This window comes from Ambystoma mexicanum, chromosome 1q, assembly GCF_040938575.1.
Source record: "Ambystoma mexicanum isolate Mex_15411 chromosome 1q, UKY_AmexF1_1, whole genome shotgun sequence".
NCBI classification, from domain to species: domain Eukaryota; kingdom Metazoa; phylum Chordata; class Amphibia; order Caudata; family Ambystomatidae; genus Ambystoma; species Ambystoma mexicanum.
The window spans coordinates 101509582-101529002 of NC_090922.1; the positions used below are offsets into that span (position 1 = coordinate 101509582).

At 47.2% G+C, this 19421-nt stretch overlaps 1 protein-coding gene across 5 annotated transcripts in view; it reads left to right on the forward strand.

Annotated features, from left to right (window-relative positions):
* The window catches only part of GALNS (galactosamine (N-acetyl)-6-sulfatase), a 613875-nt gene that overhangs the window by 497202 nt on the left and 97252 nt on the right, over positions 1-19421 (forward strand). For all 5 annotated transcript variants that reach the window (XM_069635767.1, XM_069635758.1, XM_069635793.1 and 2 more), the window contains one exon: positions 17969-18086. In XM_069635767.1, coding sequence (XP_069491868.1) covers positions 17969-18086 — 118 coding nt within the window. The remainder of the gene's footprint in view (positions 1-17968; positions 18087-19421) is intronic.

The following is a 19421-nucleotide window of genomic DNA, read 5'->3' on the forward strand; positions in this document are numbered from 1 at the left end:
TAGCACTGTTACCAACGGTGCTATTGCTTCTGTGTCCCCATGGGAATGGGGACTTACACTTTCAGCTGCCAGGACTTGTCCCGGTGGCACCGGGATCTGAGGCGATAGGAACAGTGTTACTGATTTGGTAGCAACCCAGTGGTAGCACTGCCGGGTTACCGCTGAACTCGTAATGAGACCCGTTTGTGTTTAAATGGACTGACTTGCCTTTATAGACCTTACTGGAACTCCCTCCCCTCTCATATCAGGCTAATTGACTCTCACATAGCTTTCCGGAAAGCCATCAAAACCAGGCTATTTGTATGACAGTGCACCCGTACCCTCCTTTTGCTTCATCTGCTCTGAATTGAACATGCTGTTGTTACCCTCGTAACTACCTGTATGTATCTGTGTAAATGTAACCAAGTAACATGTACCAAATAAACTTGCGGTTGGGCTGCATTTCTGTAACCCTGAATTAAGCCTACCTACTCTCTCCTGTAATAACGCCTCGATGCCTGTGGGCTGTAGTGCGCTCTACCAATCCAAAAAATAAAATGTCTGTGTATTTTATTAATATTATTACTGTTTTTTTGTAACACGCTTAATACCAAAGAGGTTTCTATGCACAGACCTGGGATTCAAACCCATGTTGCTCTGCGTCGTCTTGCTTCCAAGATGGTGCGATGCCACTGAGTTATACTACCCATGTCATTGCAAAGGGTGTAAGGTGAATATTTGAGATTCCGACTGTTACACTTATTTGTAGCCCCTCCCCCAGGGACTTTCGTTTTATAAGTGAAAGCATGCACCAGACCATCCCTATGCACATGGACACATTTGTCTGTCCAAAACCACAGGAGGGCAATCATGAACCAGCTCAGCATAGCCCTAGAAGGAATGGGGGATAGGTAGATATTGTGCAAATGTAAATCCCAGGATGGGAAGCCCTTGGTAAATATACCTCCTTTAAAATGATCAGTAAGCGTTCGATACCTGGGTAGACTCGCCACCCAACCTGCCTTGAAGAATCTGGAAGCACATCCCGTGCACCTCCTCTGGCGATTAGTTGGAGCATAGACGCTCACTGCTGCTAACCATTTGTATCACAGATGCAAGAACGACAGAAGTAGCCAAATACCTGAGCGAGCTCCCTAATAACAAAGCGCCATCAATGCTGGCAAGGCACGTATAATACACAACTCCTCTGGCTGAGGCATGGCTGTCCACACACATCAGTATACAGCAAGGACTACGACAAAAATGTGGTTGTGCTGTGCACGTAAACTCTCCACCTACTTACACCAGAGTACGCCGCAACACCTCTGACAGCAGAATGCAGCGCAGACCTATGACAAATTCAGGCAACCTGAACACATAGCAAGCTTCTAGCACAGACGCCACCCCTACTCCTCTCGACACCTATCCACATGCATAAACGCATGGGAAGCTTCTCTACCAGAGCCTGGCCAACCCTGCTAAGCCTTTTTTGGCCAGATGCAGACACGCATCATACGTTAATCGTGCTCTGTGGCATCCAACACTCTTGGCTTCTGTCCTACGAGGGCATTCTCACTAACAGCGCATTGAGACTACAATGATAATAAAATTGATGCTATACAAATGACAAGTACAATACAATTTGTTATCCGTTTTGGTTATACAAAGCCAAAACTATTGCCATTGGAGCATAGATAAAGAGGTAGGTGGTATGTGGGACCGGACGGCAGCCTGTCAGTGTTTGGTTTTTTAGCCACCGAGTGACTACCAATGGCATGCTAATATTCATGGCCATTCCCATCCACTACTGACCCCTTACTTTCAAAAATACACCCTCACACGATATCATGCCGTAACATCAAACTATCAGCTTTTTATGCTTTCAGTAAGCAATCTTCTGAAAAGTAATAGAAAACTGCAGTTGTAAATCAGCTCTTAGTGTAATGCCTACCCATGGCTGCACACAAACCAAAACTGTTGCCTTTGCCAGTGCTTGCTAGAACATTCATGTTGGAGGTGGTTAGCCATTTTTACCTCCACTTTCTTGTGTAGAGGTAAACATTTGAGGACATTTCGCTAGCTATTTGACCACATATTCCAGCCATAAATACTGCATGGCCCATAATCGGAGGGGGCAGTATTTGAAATACCACTTGATGTACTGTTACCACCTGACACGGTAATGAGGATCTGCACCATTATCCCAAAATGTGACTGCCACCCGTCACCTATTTCTGAGCAAAGAGTGTAAGATTCGATGTAAAACCCGCCCGTAGATGCATCTCAAAACAAATAAGGAATGGAAATTGTCTGAGAATAGCACACAGCCCGCATGGCTTGTTTCATAGCGTGTCACTGATTAGGCCCATGTAAAAGACATTTAATTGATGGTACCCTTTGCTCGGCTGCAGTGAAAATTAGGACTACAAAAAGCTTAATTGCACTGGCTCTGTTGGCAGACTTAGTTGATAAAAACACTTATTGGGCGAGCTAATCATGTCAGGGGAGGGGGCCTTTCTCAAAGGTGCTCAACAATCACAGGCCTGTTTCCTTCTGATTAGGGGTTGTCACAGTTGGAATGTAAAAGGGTTCTCCTGAAGTAAGACTACTGTCAAAGGGAACACACACCCCATCTCCCTCAGGGTAATTCCTGCGAGCAAAGAGATATCTGTTCCTGACACTGGATGATAACGATTTTGCCCAAAGGATGCAGGATTTTTGTTTAGTTTTTTGAGAATGCAACATTATCATGTTTTTGAATTGGCATGTCAACCAACAAAGGCCATTTGTTGGGTTTATCATGCAGGAATAATTTTTCTGTCTCACATGTTAGCCTGGCGAACAAGGGGGACCTTAAGTGTTACAGTGGGAGTTGCATGTACGCATGCGCGAGCCTCGTTTAGGCTCATGCATGCGCGTTATGAATAAAGGCGTCCCGAACGGCAGTTGCCGCCGGGACCTCAACAGCACCAGACGTGTCTCTGAGTATTCCTCAGTGTGCGTGTGTGGGTGTATGCATGAGGCAGTCCGAGGCGGTCCGAGGCATCCGCTGGTACCAACATTGGCGACGAGGACGGCTGCTCGTCGGAGGGGATCACAATTGTGTACGCGAGCGCAATTACTATCAATCCTTCCTCCGACGCAGTCCAAATCCGACGCTGAGATGGTCGGCCATTTTGAATCTGCTCGTGGCGCATTTTTGAAACTTTAGTGGTTCTCCGGGTAGGGGAGCCGCGATTTTGGCCTCAGAGGCCCACTTCTTCAAAGCAAAAAAAATAAATGAAGAGCCAGCAATCCAAGCTTGAAGGCCCAGCTCAAGAGGGTCACTGAAGTAGGAGCCTCATACCACCCAGACAAGACATCGAGGACAGTGGTCAACAGTGAAGGGACACTCCATAAGAACAGGTTTCCGGCCTCAGTCACATGGGTGAGGTACCTGTGCGACCTGCGAGAATGAATGACCCAGATGAGGAGACTGCGGCACCTGCGCAAGTGGCATGTTGGCAGCATGGTACTCTGGCACCCATGCCAGAGTTCGACACTTAAGGCCCACCCTCCAAGTTAGGGCCCAAGTGGCTCGTATGGATTAAGAAGCTGGACATGTTCTTCAGAGCGAGTGGGGAAGATGATGACGATGCAAAGGTCGCTACGCTTCTGTACTCAGCAGGAACTGAGGTGCTACGCATCTATGAATCACTAAACATTCAAATGGTAACATATGCCGCCGTCAAGACTGCTCTTCAGAATCACTTCATTCCGCTTTCGAATATGGACTTTGATAGGTTCGTGATGTGTGGGGAAAAGCAACATGACGACGAGTCCCTGGACCAGTTCTGTGGACGACTGCGCCAACTATCGAGCACATGCAGGTGGGACAATGAGGAGGTGATGATCAGGAACCAGCTGATACAAGGATGCAGCTCAAGTAAGTTACGTAGACAAATCCTGCGAGAACCGGGAATGACTTTAGTCCAGATACTAGACAATGGCAGGATATATGAACTAGCAGAAAGCAGGGGGGCAAAAATGGACGCAGCTGTACGCCCAAGCAAAGGGGAGGAAGCGTTCGCCCTAGGGAAGTCCACCCCGTCGAAGTCCCAATGGATCCAAAAGCGCCCAGGGATCCCCAGCTGTGTGCCAGTATTGCGGGTACGATCTACCACACGCTGAGAACTGCCCCGCGAAGTCAAGGGTATGTGGGAGGTGCAACACACCAGGCAACTATGCAAGGATGTGCCGAGCTGCAGCTCCAGTGACGACACACAGGGGTTCTGCGAGGGCGAGTGGGAGTAACTTCAGGAGGCCGCGGAGCATAGCCACACTAGAACAAGACACACAGAGACTCAATATTGCTGAGGAGGAAGAAGATGACGAAGACATTTTCTTCATATCCAACATTGCTACGTGAGCCAAGAAAAGGAGGCAACCCACCTGTGTAGTGCACATTCAGGGCACCCCCACACCAGTCCTTTTTGACACAGGAGCATCTGTATGTGTTCTGGCCACGGAGCACTACAAGGCCATCCCGAGCCCACCACAGCTGGACCAGTCAAAAGCTAGAATTTACACGTTTGGAGGCGACACGCCCCTGCCAATCCAAGGAGTATTCGTCGCACCGGTTACCCACTGCCCCAATGTAATCAGGGCTCGTTTTTATGTAACCGACGTCAGTCCCCACTCTCTCCTGAGCTGCGCAGCGTCAGAGGCCCTCAACATCGCCCACTTCACGCTAGCAGTGTATCAGGCGGACATTGAACAGCCCCTGAGCAGGTTTGAGAACATATTCCAAGGGGTGGGCAAGCTTAAAGCGGCACCGGTTCGCCTACACATCGACGAGACTATAAGACCTACCGCTATTAAGCATAGAAGGATACCCTTCCACCTCAGACCGCAAGTGGAAAAGGAACTGCAGACTCTAATTGAGATGGACATCATCGAGAAAGTTGAGGGGCCCACGCCCTGGGTATCGCCAATTGTAGTACCGCCTAAACCCAAGCAACCAGGTGCTGTCCGCATCTGTGTGGACATGAGGTTACCTAATGCGGCAATAAAAAGAGAGTGCAACATTAACCCAACGCTGGACGATATAGTTAGTGAATTGCAGGGGGCCAAGGTCTTTTCAAAGTTAGACCTACGTTCCGGATACCATCAGCTTGAGCTTCAGCCGGAATCTAGGTACATAACGACTTCCGGAATCTAGGTACATAACGACTTTCACCACCCACGAGGGGTTATATCAATTCAAGCGACTACGTTTTCGTGTGACCTCTACTGCCGAGGTATTTCAGAACATGATCAGGGGTGTGCTGGCTGGCCTACGTGGAGTCCTCAACATGAGTGACGACATTTTGCTGTTTGCGTCGTCGGAAGTGGGACATATGAAGCGGCTGGAACTGACACTGCAGAGACTGAACAAACTTGGTCTGACATTACACCGCAGCAAGTGCAAGTTCTTTAGAGATTGCATAGAATTTTTTGCATTCATCTTTCATGCAAGGGGGATCTCGCCTGACCCGGAAAAAGTTTGCGACATTCGCGAGGCCGCTGCACCTGAGTCGCCAGCAGAAGTGCGCAGCTTCCTTGGAATGGAGAACTACTGCGGCCGTTTCATAAAAGGACTTGCGTCACTCTCGGAACCCCTCCGAGCTCTAACCAAGAATGATGTGCCGTGGACGTGGGACAAAAACGAACAAGAAGCGTTCCAAGACATTAAGATGGCGCTGTCTGATCAGGACACCATGGTCTACTTTGATCCCACGGTTGAGTCGGAGATTGTAGTGGACGCCAGCCCCGTGGGGTTGGGTGCAGTACTGATGCAGGCGGGCGCACAAGGAAGCATGCGTCCAGTTGCGTACGCAAGCAAGGCTCTGTCGTAGACGGAAAGAAGATATTCCCAAATCGAGAGAGAGGCGCTTGCGATCTTGTGGGGCTGCCGGCACTTCCGCCTCTGCATCCTTGGGAAGCCGGTGGTCATGGTCACCGACCACAAACCACTTATCCCCATTATGGCCGGGGCATCATCGAAACCTCCACCAGGCATTGAACGCTGGATGCTGTTATCCATTGAATATGGAGTAAAGCTCTTGTACAGGCCCGGGACAAACAACCCTGCCGACTACCTGTCCTGCCACCCAAAGAGCAAACAGGCGCAAGGCCAAGAGGAGATCGTGGCATGTCAGGAAATTATACATAACATTGTGGAAGTGGCCATTCCAGTAGCACTGTCAAGAGAGGTTGTCGCCAGGGCGTCCAACGAAGATGAAATCTTCAAAGTAATCCAGTCGGCCATCCGGAGTGGAGAGTGGAAGGAGGTTCTGAACAACAACGCGAGGCGGAGGCGAGAGCGCAACGGGATCTGCAGGCTCTCTGGAAGGTGAGAGATGAACTCTCGATCTCAGAGGAAGGCCTACTCCTACGGGGCAGACAGATAGTGATTCCCTGTGCACTGGTACCCAGAGTACTCAAACTTGCGCATACAGTTCATCAGGGGTCTGCGAAAACAAAGGCGAGATTGAGACCAAAGGTGTGGTTTCCTGACCTGGAAGACCGTGTGGAGGGGCATGTGCAGAGATTCAGGCCACAAGCCCGGCAGAAAGGGCACATTCCATCAAATCTATGGACAGAAGCGAACTCCCCTGGGGGACAGTACAAGCTGACTTTGGCTCAACAGGCAGAGGATGTATTTCTTGGCCGTCGTGGACCAGTGGTCGAGGTACCCCAAAGTAGAGCTGGTAGACTCCACCGCGTGCGATCACACCATTTTGGCCCTCGAGAAAATGTTTGCGACCCACGGGTTCCCGACCATCCTGTGCTCAGACAATGGGCCCCAGTTCATGGGGAATCAGTTTGCAAAGAACATGGAGGAGAGGGGATACAACACAGGAAAGTAACACCCCTATGGCCCAGGGCGAATAGGGAAGTGGAGATATAAGAGGACATTGAACAAAATATTTCGGATCTCGGCGAACGGAGAGGGCGAACTGTGAAGAAACTTGGTCAAATTCTTGCGAGAATATAGAACCACTCCCCATCAATCAACGGAAGTTTCCCCAGCTGAAGCCCTGTTTGGACGCTGCGCAAGAGGACTCCACCCAGAACTGGAAGGACGAGCGCCAGGCATGATCGACGATGCCCGAGTCCAGCAGGAAAGAGTGACCAGGAATGAGAAGGAGAGTGAGAGGAGAGGCCTACAGGAAAAAGAGGTAACGGTGGGTGACACTGTGCTGGTCAAGAACCGCCACCCAGCACTAAAGCAGCAACCAGGGATCGCACCCCATTTGAATTACATGTCACAAATAACACAGGGGCGAAGAAATGGATATCAATATTGTACTCGTTTATAAACTTCCAAGCTGAAGATATAAAATGGACTTATATGATAAGGTTGTGAAATACCCTGGGGGTGGCCCCAACGAAACAGCAATGGGTTGAGCTGTGGACACAAATTCCCGAAGTAACTTGCTCGGCACAATCAAGAGAAATGTGGGTTAAAATTGTTTCCCAATGGCACTTCACCCCTGACAGACTACATAAAATGTTCCCACAGAAGTCATATAAGTGCTGGAGAGGGTGCGCGGAGGTGGGAACGTGGAGGCACATCTGGTGGGAGTGGAAGGGGATTAAGGCTTTTTAGATGAAGTTAAAGTGGAGGTGGGGAAAATATTCCTGGGGGCGAGCCAATGGGGCGAGAGGGTATGGCTTTTGGGAATGAAAGATGGAATAGTCAGGAAGTTTACAAAGCCACAATGGAGAAGCATAGTGGGGATGATCATAGTGGCATGGACCACAATCGCCCAATGCTGGAAAAAGAAAGAGTCCCCTTTGATATTTACATGGCTACAGAAGGTGTGGGCCCAAATGGCAATGGAAAAGGTGACTCACACAATCCAAGGCACGGGAGGCTCATTCGCGAAGGAGTGGGGATTGGTACAGGACTACCTTCAGTCGGACTACATGGAACAGTGGTGTCCACATAATATTAAAGTTACGGACATATTTCGAGGATGAGCGGTTCACCTACAACAGGAAGCTAACGCCCCTGGGGTAGGGGGGTATGGGGGTGGGGGGGAGTTGTAAGAGTTTGTTTCCTGTATTATGTTTGAATAAAATAAATACATTTAAAAAAAACATTTAAAAAAAAAAGAACCGCCACCCAGAAGGGAAACTGTCACTCACGTATGAGCCACAACCCTGGACAGTTACTCACGTGAAAGGGTCGATGATAACAGCGGCCAATAAAAGGGGAACAGTAACCAGAAACAAATCCTTTTTCAAGAAAGTGGACTCGAGTCCCATGGAGGGGTCACTGGAAGATATTTCAGAGCCAGAAGCAAGAGGAGGCATCCCCCATGCCGACAGGCAAGAGGAACCCGCGCCGAATGAGGACGCACCACTGCCGACCTATGGGAGCAGCAGTAGGTATCCGACGAGACAAGGGCGACAACCCCCGGTGCGATTCAAGGGCTACATCATGGACTCGGGGGACTGAGCTGTTAGCACACTGAATTGAGCGACTCACGTGGAGTCCTGGTTATTTTACACGTTGTTAATTGTTTCTGTTTAAAGAAAAGGAGGGATGTTACAGTCGGAGTTGCATGTACCCATGCGCGAGCCTCGTTTCGGCTCACGCATGCGCATTATGAATAAAGGCGTACTGAACGGCAGTTGCCGCCGGGACCTCAACAGCACCAGACGTGTCTCTGAGTATTCCTCAGTGTGCGTGTCATGTACCCATGAGCACGGAAACTTTAGACGAAGGGCCGCCGCCATTAAATGTGCCTTCACGTTGTGCACATTGTGCACGTTGTATATGTCAGCGGTCTAGTGTTTCTTTCTCAATGATCGGAGCCGCCAGATTTATACACTTCCTTCCGGCGGCCCCGATGCGTTGCAACTGCAGTGTCTTTCTGACTGCCACCTCAACTCTTAGCGGCTACTTTTTGAAGTGCTTTCTTTCATTCGCCAACGCGAACTCTCTCTTACAGCACCACCTTGCTGTTGCTACTCTTCTCTCCCCTTTCTTTTTTCCATTCTGTTAGGCTTTCCTTTTCCCTTTCTTATTTCTGTTGCTTCCGCTTATTTTTCCCCGCTTGTTCCTTTTTGCCTTTTCCCCTTTTGCTAAGGCTTGCATTTGTTCCCATTCTTTCTGCCTCGTCTTCAGTTCACTTACCGTTGGGTACCTGGTTTGCTCCTGCCTTCTTTCCATTGAATCTTGTGTAGGAACATCAAGGAGATTCCATTTTCCTTCTGCTTTACGTTCATCATTTCCACAAGGCTACTACCGGACTGGTCTCCAATTCGACACTGGGGTTTTTTGTCTCTTGGCTTTTTCCCCTTCCGGCTGTTCCGGAAGGGGGTCTCCATCACAACACGGAAATTGTGATTGCGGCTTATTTCCGTGGCAAGCCATTGCTTCTAAAAAAAACCCCCTGGAAGATTGCTGCACCTGACCTAAGGACCTACAGAACGTCTTCTCCACTGACTCATCCGACACAGGTGAGGAGAGTGGGAACAGTGATTCTGGGAAATCAGAGAGTGGTTGTGACCGTGCGTGGGTGTATGCATGAGCCGGCAAGAGGCATCCGCTGGTACCAACATTAAGGAAGAGCAACATGAGCACGCATTTAAAAGCATGTTCTTCTGGACACTACGCCTTGTTTTCGCTGTGAATGTTTAATGTGTATCCAGGAACTCTATTCACTGGGGTAAAACCTTCTCAGAAGGTTCATAGACAGTCGCAGATACCCATAAAAAGGGAATTATCTGGTGCATGCAATCCTTGGCGGAAGCAGAAGTCCAGCCAGTCATCTTTGATAAACCAGAAGAAACGAGAATGCTGATCTCTGACCAAACAGCTCTACAAAGAAATCGCAAAGCAATCCAAGATCACTTCCTTATCCTTTATTATCCACCTTAGACCAAGTGGCCTAAAGGTCAGAAACCGAGAAGGCTGGAGAATGAAGAGGAGCAAGAGACCGGGAGACCAATGAGACCATGCGAGAACAAGCCATGGTACTCGCCAAGAGTCGGGGCAAAAGCATGTGAGGTATGAGAAAGGGGAGACACACTGCAAAGGTGGAGAAGCTGGGGAGACTTTGCAGAGCTGACGGAGGTTGAAGCTTATAAAGCCTGGACGAGAGAGAAATAGCACAAAGAGTACTGTGAGCAGGAGGGACTCACACTTAATTTGTGCTGGATCCAGACAGACTTTACCAGAGAAGCCAGGATGTGGAAGGGATTCTGGGGCCTGAAGGCAGGCAGTTGTGGAAAGCTGTCGGAGAATCCAGGAGACACATCTGAGGAGTAAGATGCCCTGGATAAACTGTCATATGATCCATGAGAGGTCCTGGGAGAGCTTGAGAGACCGGACTGATGTGCGCAGACGAGAACAATGTTGCAAAGGTTTCAAGACAATCCTCTGATGCTGGAGGTCCATAAACTAGAGACAGAAAGGAGAGGACGGCCAGGCCAAGTGGATGAGATGCCCTGGAGGTACAAGTGCACACATTTGGCTGGATGCTGCATGTTTGGATATTTAGTATCAAAGTATCACATAAAGACTGAGAGAAAGATAGCTCTGTCGTTGCATGTTGTACGTCCTAGTACCAAAGCATTCAATAAACTCTTAGAGAAGGAACACACAAACCTTGAATTCAAGGAATTGCAGTTAACTTAGCAAAGTGATCAATAAAGACTGGTGAGAAAATTAAATAGAAACATTGTCAAGCCGTACAAGTGTGTGCACTTCTTTCACAAGCACACCACAATATATAGCTAACAGCATAACATTTTGCCCAGTTAGGTAATTCAGTTGTGCACTTTTTCCCTTTGTTTAAATGATCACTTCAGAATCTGCTCAGTCAGTTGGCGGGGAGTCTCCTGCACCTAGCCAGGTTTTCCCAGAGACAGAAATGAGGCATACAGAACCAGTCCTGAAGCACTCCAAGTGCATCTCGGATGGTAGCCAGGACCTTACCCTCGTCAGGGCCAGGAAAATGGCAGACGAACACCATCACAGACTCCGGAACAAGGCCATATCGCATGATGACCGTTGCTCTTTAGCTAGGGGCCTTTTGACTCTGATCTTGCAGCATGACTCAGTTTTCAAGTGCTTTTTGGGTGTGGGTGGCGGTGACATATGCACTGGAGGTTCTAGCATTACCACTTGAACATTATTTGGGGGAGAGATTTATCCCCATTTTATTTTTTCACTCTATAGATGTTGAACATGTTTGCTAATACCGGATTTTGCAGATGTTACCTGCCTTACACTTTGTGATTGGGTGGTTATGCTGGATTGGCAGGAAACAACCTGTAGGTGGACCGGATCAAGGGGTGGCTCTGCCAAGTAGTATCCAGCTGGTAGTGGGCAGAAGGATAGTTTCTATCAAGCACAGAACTGCATATGAAAGCCCTAAACCACATCAAGAAGCACAGAAAGGTGCTGTCCCACCTCAACAGCATGGGCCATAATGTAGTATTCCTACAACAGATCCACTTGCATGCAGCAGAATCTGAGACGTTGCCTAGAGGATTGGTGAAGAAAGTATACTCTTCTTGCTATGAGTCAAGGGCAAGTGTGGGTGATTCCAATACTTAAGAATGCACCTGAAGTGGTCCTGTCTGTCACCCATGATGCGGAGGAGAGATTGGTCTCAGTTAAATTGAAGGTCCTGGACAGTAGTATTTTGTGCTGCAGTGTTTATTCCCCGACATGTGATCTGCAGTTCTTTCATAAAGTATTTCAGCATCTCTAGAAACATATAGGGGCACTACCTCTATTGAGAGGTGAGCGGACATAAATGAGGTTCTTCACCCCATCCTGGACAGATCCTCAGGGAGTCGCCTAAGGAAGCCATTGAGTTAGGCGGGCAGGGTGCTTACAAATCTTACAAATGGACACGCTCTCGGACATGTGGAGATTAAAAACCAACCCGGTAATGACTACATATTTCATTCAGCTGTTCCCAATGTATATCCTTAATTACTTGTTTGTTTTACTTCAATCGGGGTGACTCTGAATTGTTCAAACAATGCCATTGGTGATGTACTCTTATCGGATCATGCTCCATTGAGTTGAGATCGCTCCCTAAGTCACTCCCCGAACCAGGTATTTTAACTGGTGCATTATCAGCTCCTTCCTATGAGAGTAGAAGATCAAGGACTAGATTTGTGAAGAAACTACCAAATTCATAAGAAGAAGAGGTCCGCAACGCCATGGTTTGGGAAGCACTAAAAAGCTATAGAAGATGTTGCTGACTAGCACGAAGTGACAGGAGAAAAGACTAGAAATGGAGAAGCTGTAACAGGAGATGAAACCGGCTCTGAGGGCCTCTTCAGGTTGACTTGCTTAGCAGAATTATGTGCACTTGCAAAGAAGTCTGTATTGAACAAAATATTCCACCATAATGGAGTGTCCCTTGTTCAGTCTTCTGTCCAGTTACTTGAAATACGTTGAGCGAAGTGGAAGACTCACAATTCAAGCTGTATGAATAGTGAGGGTAATACGTTCAATCCAGTTGGCTCCTGTTTCTCTTGGCTGTGGAACCAGTATCAGCAAAAACTCAAGACCCTGAAGCTGTAGAATGTGTGGCCTCTGCAGGGTGCACATCAGAGGTTTTGGTTCCATGCAGATGACCACCTTTTGGTTGTGAAGAATGCAACCACGTCTGTGGTAGTCCTTGTATCAGGAGAGATCTGAACAGGCTCTGTTTCCAGAGGTGCCTCTGGGGAGATTGAAATTTCTGATTTGGTTGATGACAGATGTTGCCGGATTATGGTAGCCAAACATGGCTGCTAGGACTAGTTTGGCTTTACAGACTTTATCAAATATCAGATGGCAGTTTGTGCTCGCCATTTGAATGGGTGGCTAATGAGTGTAGCTGAAGCTACATATACCTGTGTATTGGCTGAGGTGAGCAAAACTAGGCCCTTGGCACCTCCTGCCTTTCTTTTGGTGTCAGACAAGAGGTATTGGAACAAATACATACTCACAGAATTCCACCTGGATTACTGTGTGCGATCCGCGAGTGCCACATAGGTATGTTTGTCATAAGCATTGTTCTAGTTCAAGTCGGCAATTAACCAATATGGATCTCTCCTTTAATGGCCAAAATGGTATTTGTATGGTGTGAGATACATATGTGATCTTCACATTAAAGGTCAATTGCAAGAGGCGTAGACTGGGTAGGGACTGAGCGGGCAAGGGCCACCCAAAATCTGTAAAAGCCTACTGAGTGTGCTGTGTGGGCATTCACAGATTTTAATGCCCCTGCGGTGGGCCCAACTACATTAGCTACAGGCCCCACTTGTTCGACAATCCTGGCTACACCTCAACTGGTAGCTGGCTTATGACGTTATGCCGGGGAATGGCCTTATCAACTACACTTAATGGGGAATACTAGAAGCTGAGGAGAATTGTGACAATGGTTGATGAGACAAGTATGTGCGGTGTGGGATATATTTATTGCAACAATTAATGCAGGGAGTTTGTTCCGTACTCAATCAAACGCGCCACACCAACTTACCTGTTTAATTCAATCTAGCCCTGTCTTTGAACACTATCATACCACGTAGATCCATCACCCCTGTGACATAGATAAGCCAAGAACCAGGCCGGTGTATAGAAAGAATATATATTTATTAATAAATAGGAAAATTAATATTTGCACAAATCACAAGACAAGCCACCTCACTCTGCGGCCCAAATGGTTTTCTTTCCTAACAATTTACTTTTCACACAAAGAGAAAACACCAGCTGGGTTAGGATATCACAGATCACAGACTCTTTAATCAAACAATATGTAGTTTTCCTACTTTGGTTATTACTATCTTGGTTACATAGAAACACAGAATGCTTAAGGTACCTGGCTCACTCATAAAATACTCTTAATGTACAGAATTCTGCAGCACCCTGGACATGACGGAACAATTTCACTTACAATATACTTTGCATGAGGTTTACTTTATAACATGTAGCACCTTAAAACCAAACCGGATCATACGCTTGGCAATACACTTTACACGAAGTTTAATTTAAATATCATGCAAGATTTTTCTATTGACAAAAACAATTTCACACAAGCAGTGCTCTTTATTTTCAATCTTTCTGCACACTTGGAAATGCTAGCAATTTTGGAGCACAACAGACCTTTAAAAACAAAACACTTTTATATATATATGGAACCCTTCTTTCTTCACCACAATGCAATGAAGAATCTCTCTCTTCTACCAGGAGTCTTTCTCACCCTCTGTAGATTCTATGCCTTGAAATCAGGGACTTCACTCGATTTAAGTTGCCTCCGCACAAACCTAGATATTGCGTTTACTCTGGAAACCCCTCTGCTTTAAGGCAGGGTCTGGGGAATGGGGAGCAGTTGGGAATTTCATTTTTATGCACCCCTCCCTTTAGAGAAATGTGAGGTTGGCAAAAAGAAATAGGAGTACCCAATGACTTTATATTGTTACCAAACTGGAAGCAATGTTGTTGATTTCGAATTTCAACAAAATCACCATGTGCCAGTTTGCTATCAGCAAATGAATTAAATTATGACTTGGTAAAAAAATGCTAGGGATCTACTTCCATACCTCACCCATTAAATAAGGGGAAGGTTTTCACTCAAACAGATCCCCACAAGATTTGGTTTGGCTGGACAAGTTACTTACATTTATTTATTTATTTGTAATTCTTCAAAGCGCTACAAGCCCATGGGCCTCAGAGCGCCAACAAAACAAGAGGATAGGTAGAGTGAAACATAGAATATCTCTGGGTTCTCTGCTCAGGAAAAGACATTAGGGCTCCTGAATCATCTCATGGCCCGCATAGAGACTTGGTTAGTTGGCCTCTTGTGGAATTAAGCTCGGAGACAGATGGATGCTGAAACAATAATTTAATCACTGGTTGAAGGATAGCGTTATGCTTAAGGGAATTACTATCAAGTCCTCCCGGTTAACTTCACCGGTGTCTTGGTCTTCCAGAGTATAACGACGTTAGTCCCGGTCTGGACTTATCTTGAGGTGTCAGGATAGGCCCACCACTCTGGTTCTCCCCTCTCTCTCTTCTCCGTGTCCTGTGGAATGAGAGCAACCCATTAGTCTGGTTTGGCGCCCTTTTATCATAACAGGAGGTTTCAAACCCCCCCCCCAATCACTGGGAGCCTGGGCTACCCCCTTCTCATTGGTTCCTGGGGCGTTGTCCCGCCTCCCTTAAAGGTTGCCGCCCCGGGGTGTCGCCATTCCCGTTTCCCTTGAGGTGGTGAGGGTTCACGTTGGCCATGCGGCCGTGGCCGCGTGGTGTAAGGACGCATCCGGACGATGGGCGTCCTTCTCCAGCCATATGTAGTCCTGTCACCATCAGAAGGAGCACGGGGGCGGCGATCCGGTCGCTGCTCTCCCGCGTCTTGGTACCACCGTGAGCATGCTCCCCGTTCCCCGGGGTGGGGTGGAACGCAGGTGAGTGCTCCGCGGCCCCGCTGCGGCTGTCCGCAGAGGCTTCTCTCGCGGCTTCGCCGCGGCTGTCTACAGCGGCTCCTTCCGCAGCGTCGCCGCGGCCGCCAGCAGGGCGGCTGTCCGTGGCAGCTTCCCCTTTCCTTGCTACAATGGGAAGGGCGGGCATGGATAAGAGGGGGGGCATGCCGCCAGGGAGTCCAGCGTCTCCGGACTCGTGCGGGCTGAGTGCACGCCGCGGCACCACCCGAGGCATGACTCCACACCTCTTCAGGTTCAGTCATGGAGGCCTCCCACAGCAATCACTCTATTCGCCTTTCCTGATTCTGCATCCCCAGTCTCTGTTGCTTTCCAGGTGTCCTCCAATTCTTATCTCTCAGGCAATGTTAGTTTTCCAGCAATTATTCAGTAGTCCCACTCAGATCATATCGGACAACTCTCCCCTTTTCCCATTTTGTGTCTCCTTATAACTCTTTAACCACTCCCCAAATTATCTAAATTAGGATGTACCAGCAGATTCACTAACTATTCTGTTTGGACATTGTTTGTTCTCACCCATTGCAATAATTGGCTCTTTTAGTTACTATGCATCATCCCTTTGAGTTATAACTCCACCCAATTGAAATTGCATTTTTGACCACTTCAGTTATGACCTTAAAAACTATAACGTGGCTACACATTTTAATTTACAAATAAGAGTCACAAAGTATATGTTTCCGAAATGGTCTACTCATGCCAGACTTGATGAAATGTATCTAATTTTGGCACAATGCTGTAGGTTCGAATGACAGATTTATGTAATTTATTCAACAAAGATGACAGTTATCAACACAAGATTTTATATACATATATCTATTTCAACAAGCTATCATCTCCCCGAATCTCCGCTTCATGACATTTTCTGGGAAGCTTCATCACATTTGAACTTATTTCAGAAAGTTGAATTTCTCTCAAAGTTGTCTCGACAGATAGGTCTTCTCATACGCTTTTTAATGATATTTGAACCATTATTGTGCAAATTATGGTTCCCGAGATAATGGCCAAGGAAGGATCTTGCATACATTCCTATGTAACAATGACAGGCATATTTTGCAGCTTCAAAGAGATTACTTTTTAGATAGAAAGAAGAGCAGAGCTTGATCCTCGCATCTGATGGGGGAAGGTGAGTAGTTTGGATGTTCAAACAAGGCTGATGCCAATTCTTATGAAAAGAAACAGGTGATTTAAAAATACATGTTTATTTCCATTACATGGTGCCTGCTTCCAGGTCTTGTATCCCATCCAATACATTTCGCTGCCATCTTCCTTCTCGTGGGATTATTTAAACAGTTTTATCATATACACCAGTTTCCTTACTGCGTGCCTTTGAATTCTCTTCTGTAGCGTAGTTTTATAATTAAAAAGTTCCTTGTTCCAAGCTGTAGAATGCACACATTTCTATGGTCTCTCTATTTTAGCAAATGAACCAGTGTTCTCATGGTTTTATTGTTGGAATGAACTGCTGATCTTTTCTCTGCCGGTCCACAGTGTGCTTTCCAATTACCATAAAGTATTTCTGCACTTTTAGCCCCACACTGGCCTCAGGCACCTCATTTGTGTCTTGGGACTGCATTTAAACCCCCCACAGGTGCCATGTCTTTTGATTGATGAATGACTTGAGATTGATATTGAGTAATCCCCACAGTGCTTTGTCAATTTACGCGGGGTTGATGCGAGGAGATGAGGGTGACTAGAAACATTTTGAGACCTGATGGTGGGACTTGGAAAGGAATGGGGTGCATGAGGTTTAGCTACCATTGCCCTCCTCTGATAGGGAGTTATCCTTAGACTGGGATGTCACAGCGAGGCAGGCTAAGATACTGCACAGGACCATTCGGAAGCCTGATGAAATGTCCAGTCGCAGAACGATTGACACAGGGATTTGTAGGGCATGATATGCAGATATGCGGCTGATAAGCTTATGCACATTTAATGGCACTTGGGGTGGAGTTAGGTATTTGCAGGAGGATGTCAGGATGGAGATTGGTGAGATGTTGGTAACAGGTGCATAGTAGCTGCAAGTTGTTCTTGCCGCAAGGTCAGTTTCCACATGGCATCAGATTATGGATGAGAAGAGTCACCATGCCGGCTCATAAAGCAATACTCGGATTGTGAAGGTCAACAACTTACTGTGCAATTATAGATTGAAGGGTTAAGGTACAGAACACTTGGGCTCACAAGAGGGCTGAGTAAAGAACTAAGGGGTTGTTGGCTAAATTTAACTGAACTTGTTCGCTGTTTGAGGATCCCCCTAAGATAATGTGCATGGGGCCAACTTTTGGTAATGTTCTCTGTTTTTTGTATGTAATGCCATTTTTAGTCATACATTCATTGTCTTTTAAGAACTGCTGCTGGTGCTCTACATCCAACATCTTTTCAATAAGCCTCTTTAATGAAAAGTAAGACAGGATTCAGTTATTTTTGTGTGTATGTTTCCTTATTCTTCCAGACTGGAGTTACCCTCACTATGTTTGTTGCAAATATTAACTGAACTCTGCTTTTCCAGTGTGACCAGCATGGAGTATCGCAATGCCATCCCTCAGATATTCGCCATAGTCCAGAAGCACAAGGAGACAATGGTGCCAGGAGAGCCTCAGTTGAATGTCTGTGATCGTGCAGTGATGGTAAGTGCCTGGTGTGACAAAATGCTCAATGAGTCATTAGACAAAACCACTAAGTCTTCAGTTTTTATGATTGCAATGTACAAATACAGACATGGGCTCACAGTATAGGTGAGATTCCTATACACCTCTTCCTCAGCCTTAGTGGGGACTCCCACCTCACTAGCCCACTCTCCCTAATACAACCGCTCTTAATGCCAAATCACCAAAGACAGGTTACCACTACTGTCTGGTCTGGCCCAGAGCTATGGAGGGCCTAAAGGCTGATACTTTCTCTTTACTCCTTCTGGGACTTCCTTTGTGACCTATTGGGGTAGTCTGGTTGTTCTGGTGCTGGTTAACCTCCAGATGACCTTCTCCCAACCTTTCCTTGTTCTCCCGTCTCCTCCCTTTTCCACCTTCTCTCTTTTTTCTCTCTCTCCGTCTCTCTCTCTCTCCCTCCACATTTTGTCTTCTGGTCTTGTCGCTCTGCCCCCTCCTGTCTCCACCCTCCAATTGGTCTTTCCACTCTCTTCAAATAATAGTCCTCCCAACACTACCCACCTCTCCTCTGCTGCCTCTCACTTCCCTCGCTCTCGCACACCTACTCAACTCCTTCACCTGCTCTCCCTCCAGAACAACCTTACATTATTCCCTCACACACTCCCATACAAATTGACAGACTGGTAGCTCACTCCTAATCCCAATAACACCCTACCATCCCTCTCTTCTAATACTTCAAAGTGTGCGTGTCTTGGTCTTTTCCCAGCTCTGCCGACTTCACCAAAGCACAGACTCTGCCGGCTTTTTATAGTCCTCCACTTCCTGCCTATAACCTCCCCTGGGCTCCCACTGGCTACCTGTCAGCTGCTCCTCTGGGTCAATATCTGTCTGTTATCCCTGTGAGGGGCCATACTTCCCGATAAGTCTTCATCAAGCCCTCTAACCCAGACCCTTTTCAGTCTCCATTTTCCGCCAGCCAGCCACGTGTTCAGAGTGGTCGTTGGTCTGTTTCACTCCTGTCCTTGGTGAGTTACTGTTCAAACAGCATTTGGGGAATGTTCCTGGGTCTTCCTCGTTCCTATGCAGTCAACTTGCCAGTTTGAATTTCCCTGACCCACTCCTCCCCTATAGCTCATCTGGATTGTGTGGTGCTTGTTTGGTCTCCCTTTCGAATTCTGAAAGGGAAAGCCCAGTTAATTCCCATGTGGGTAACGTGTTTGTTTCTCCTGTTCCATGTCGGGTCTTGTCTCTTGGGCCTAGATGTTTTGTGGTACTTGTAATGCCAGTCTTTAGTTACATTTTGCTGCTTCCAGGTTTCTGAGGAGCTTGGTGCATGCTGGTCATTGTATTCTCTAA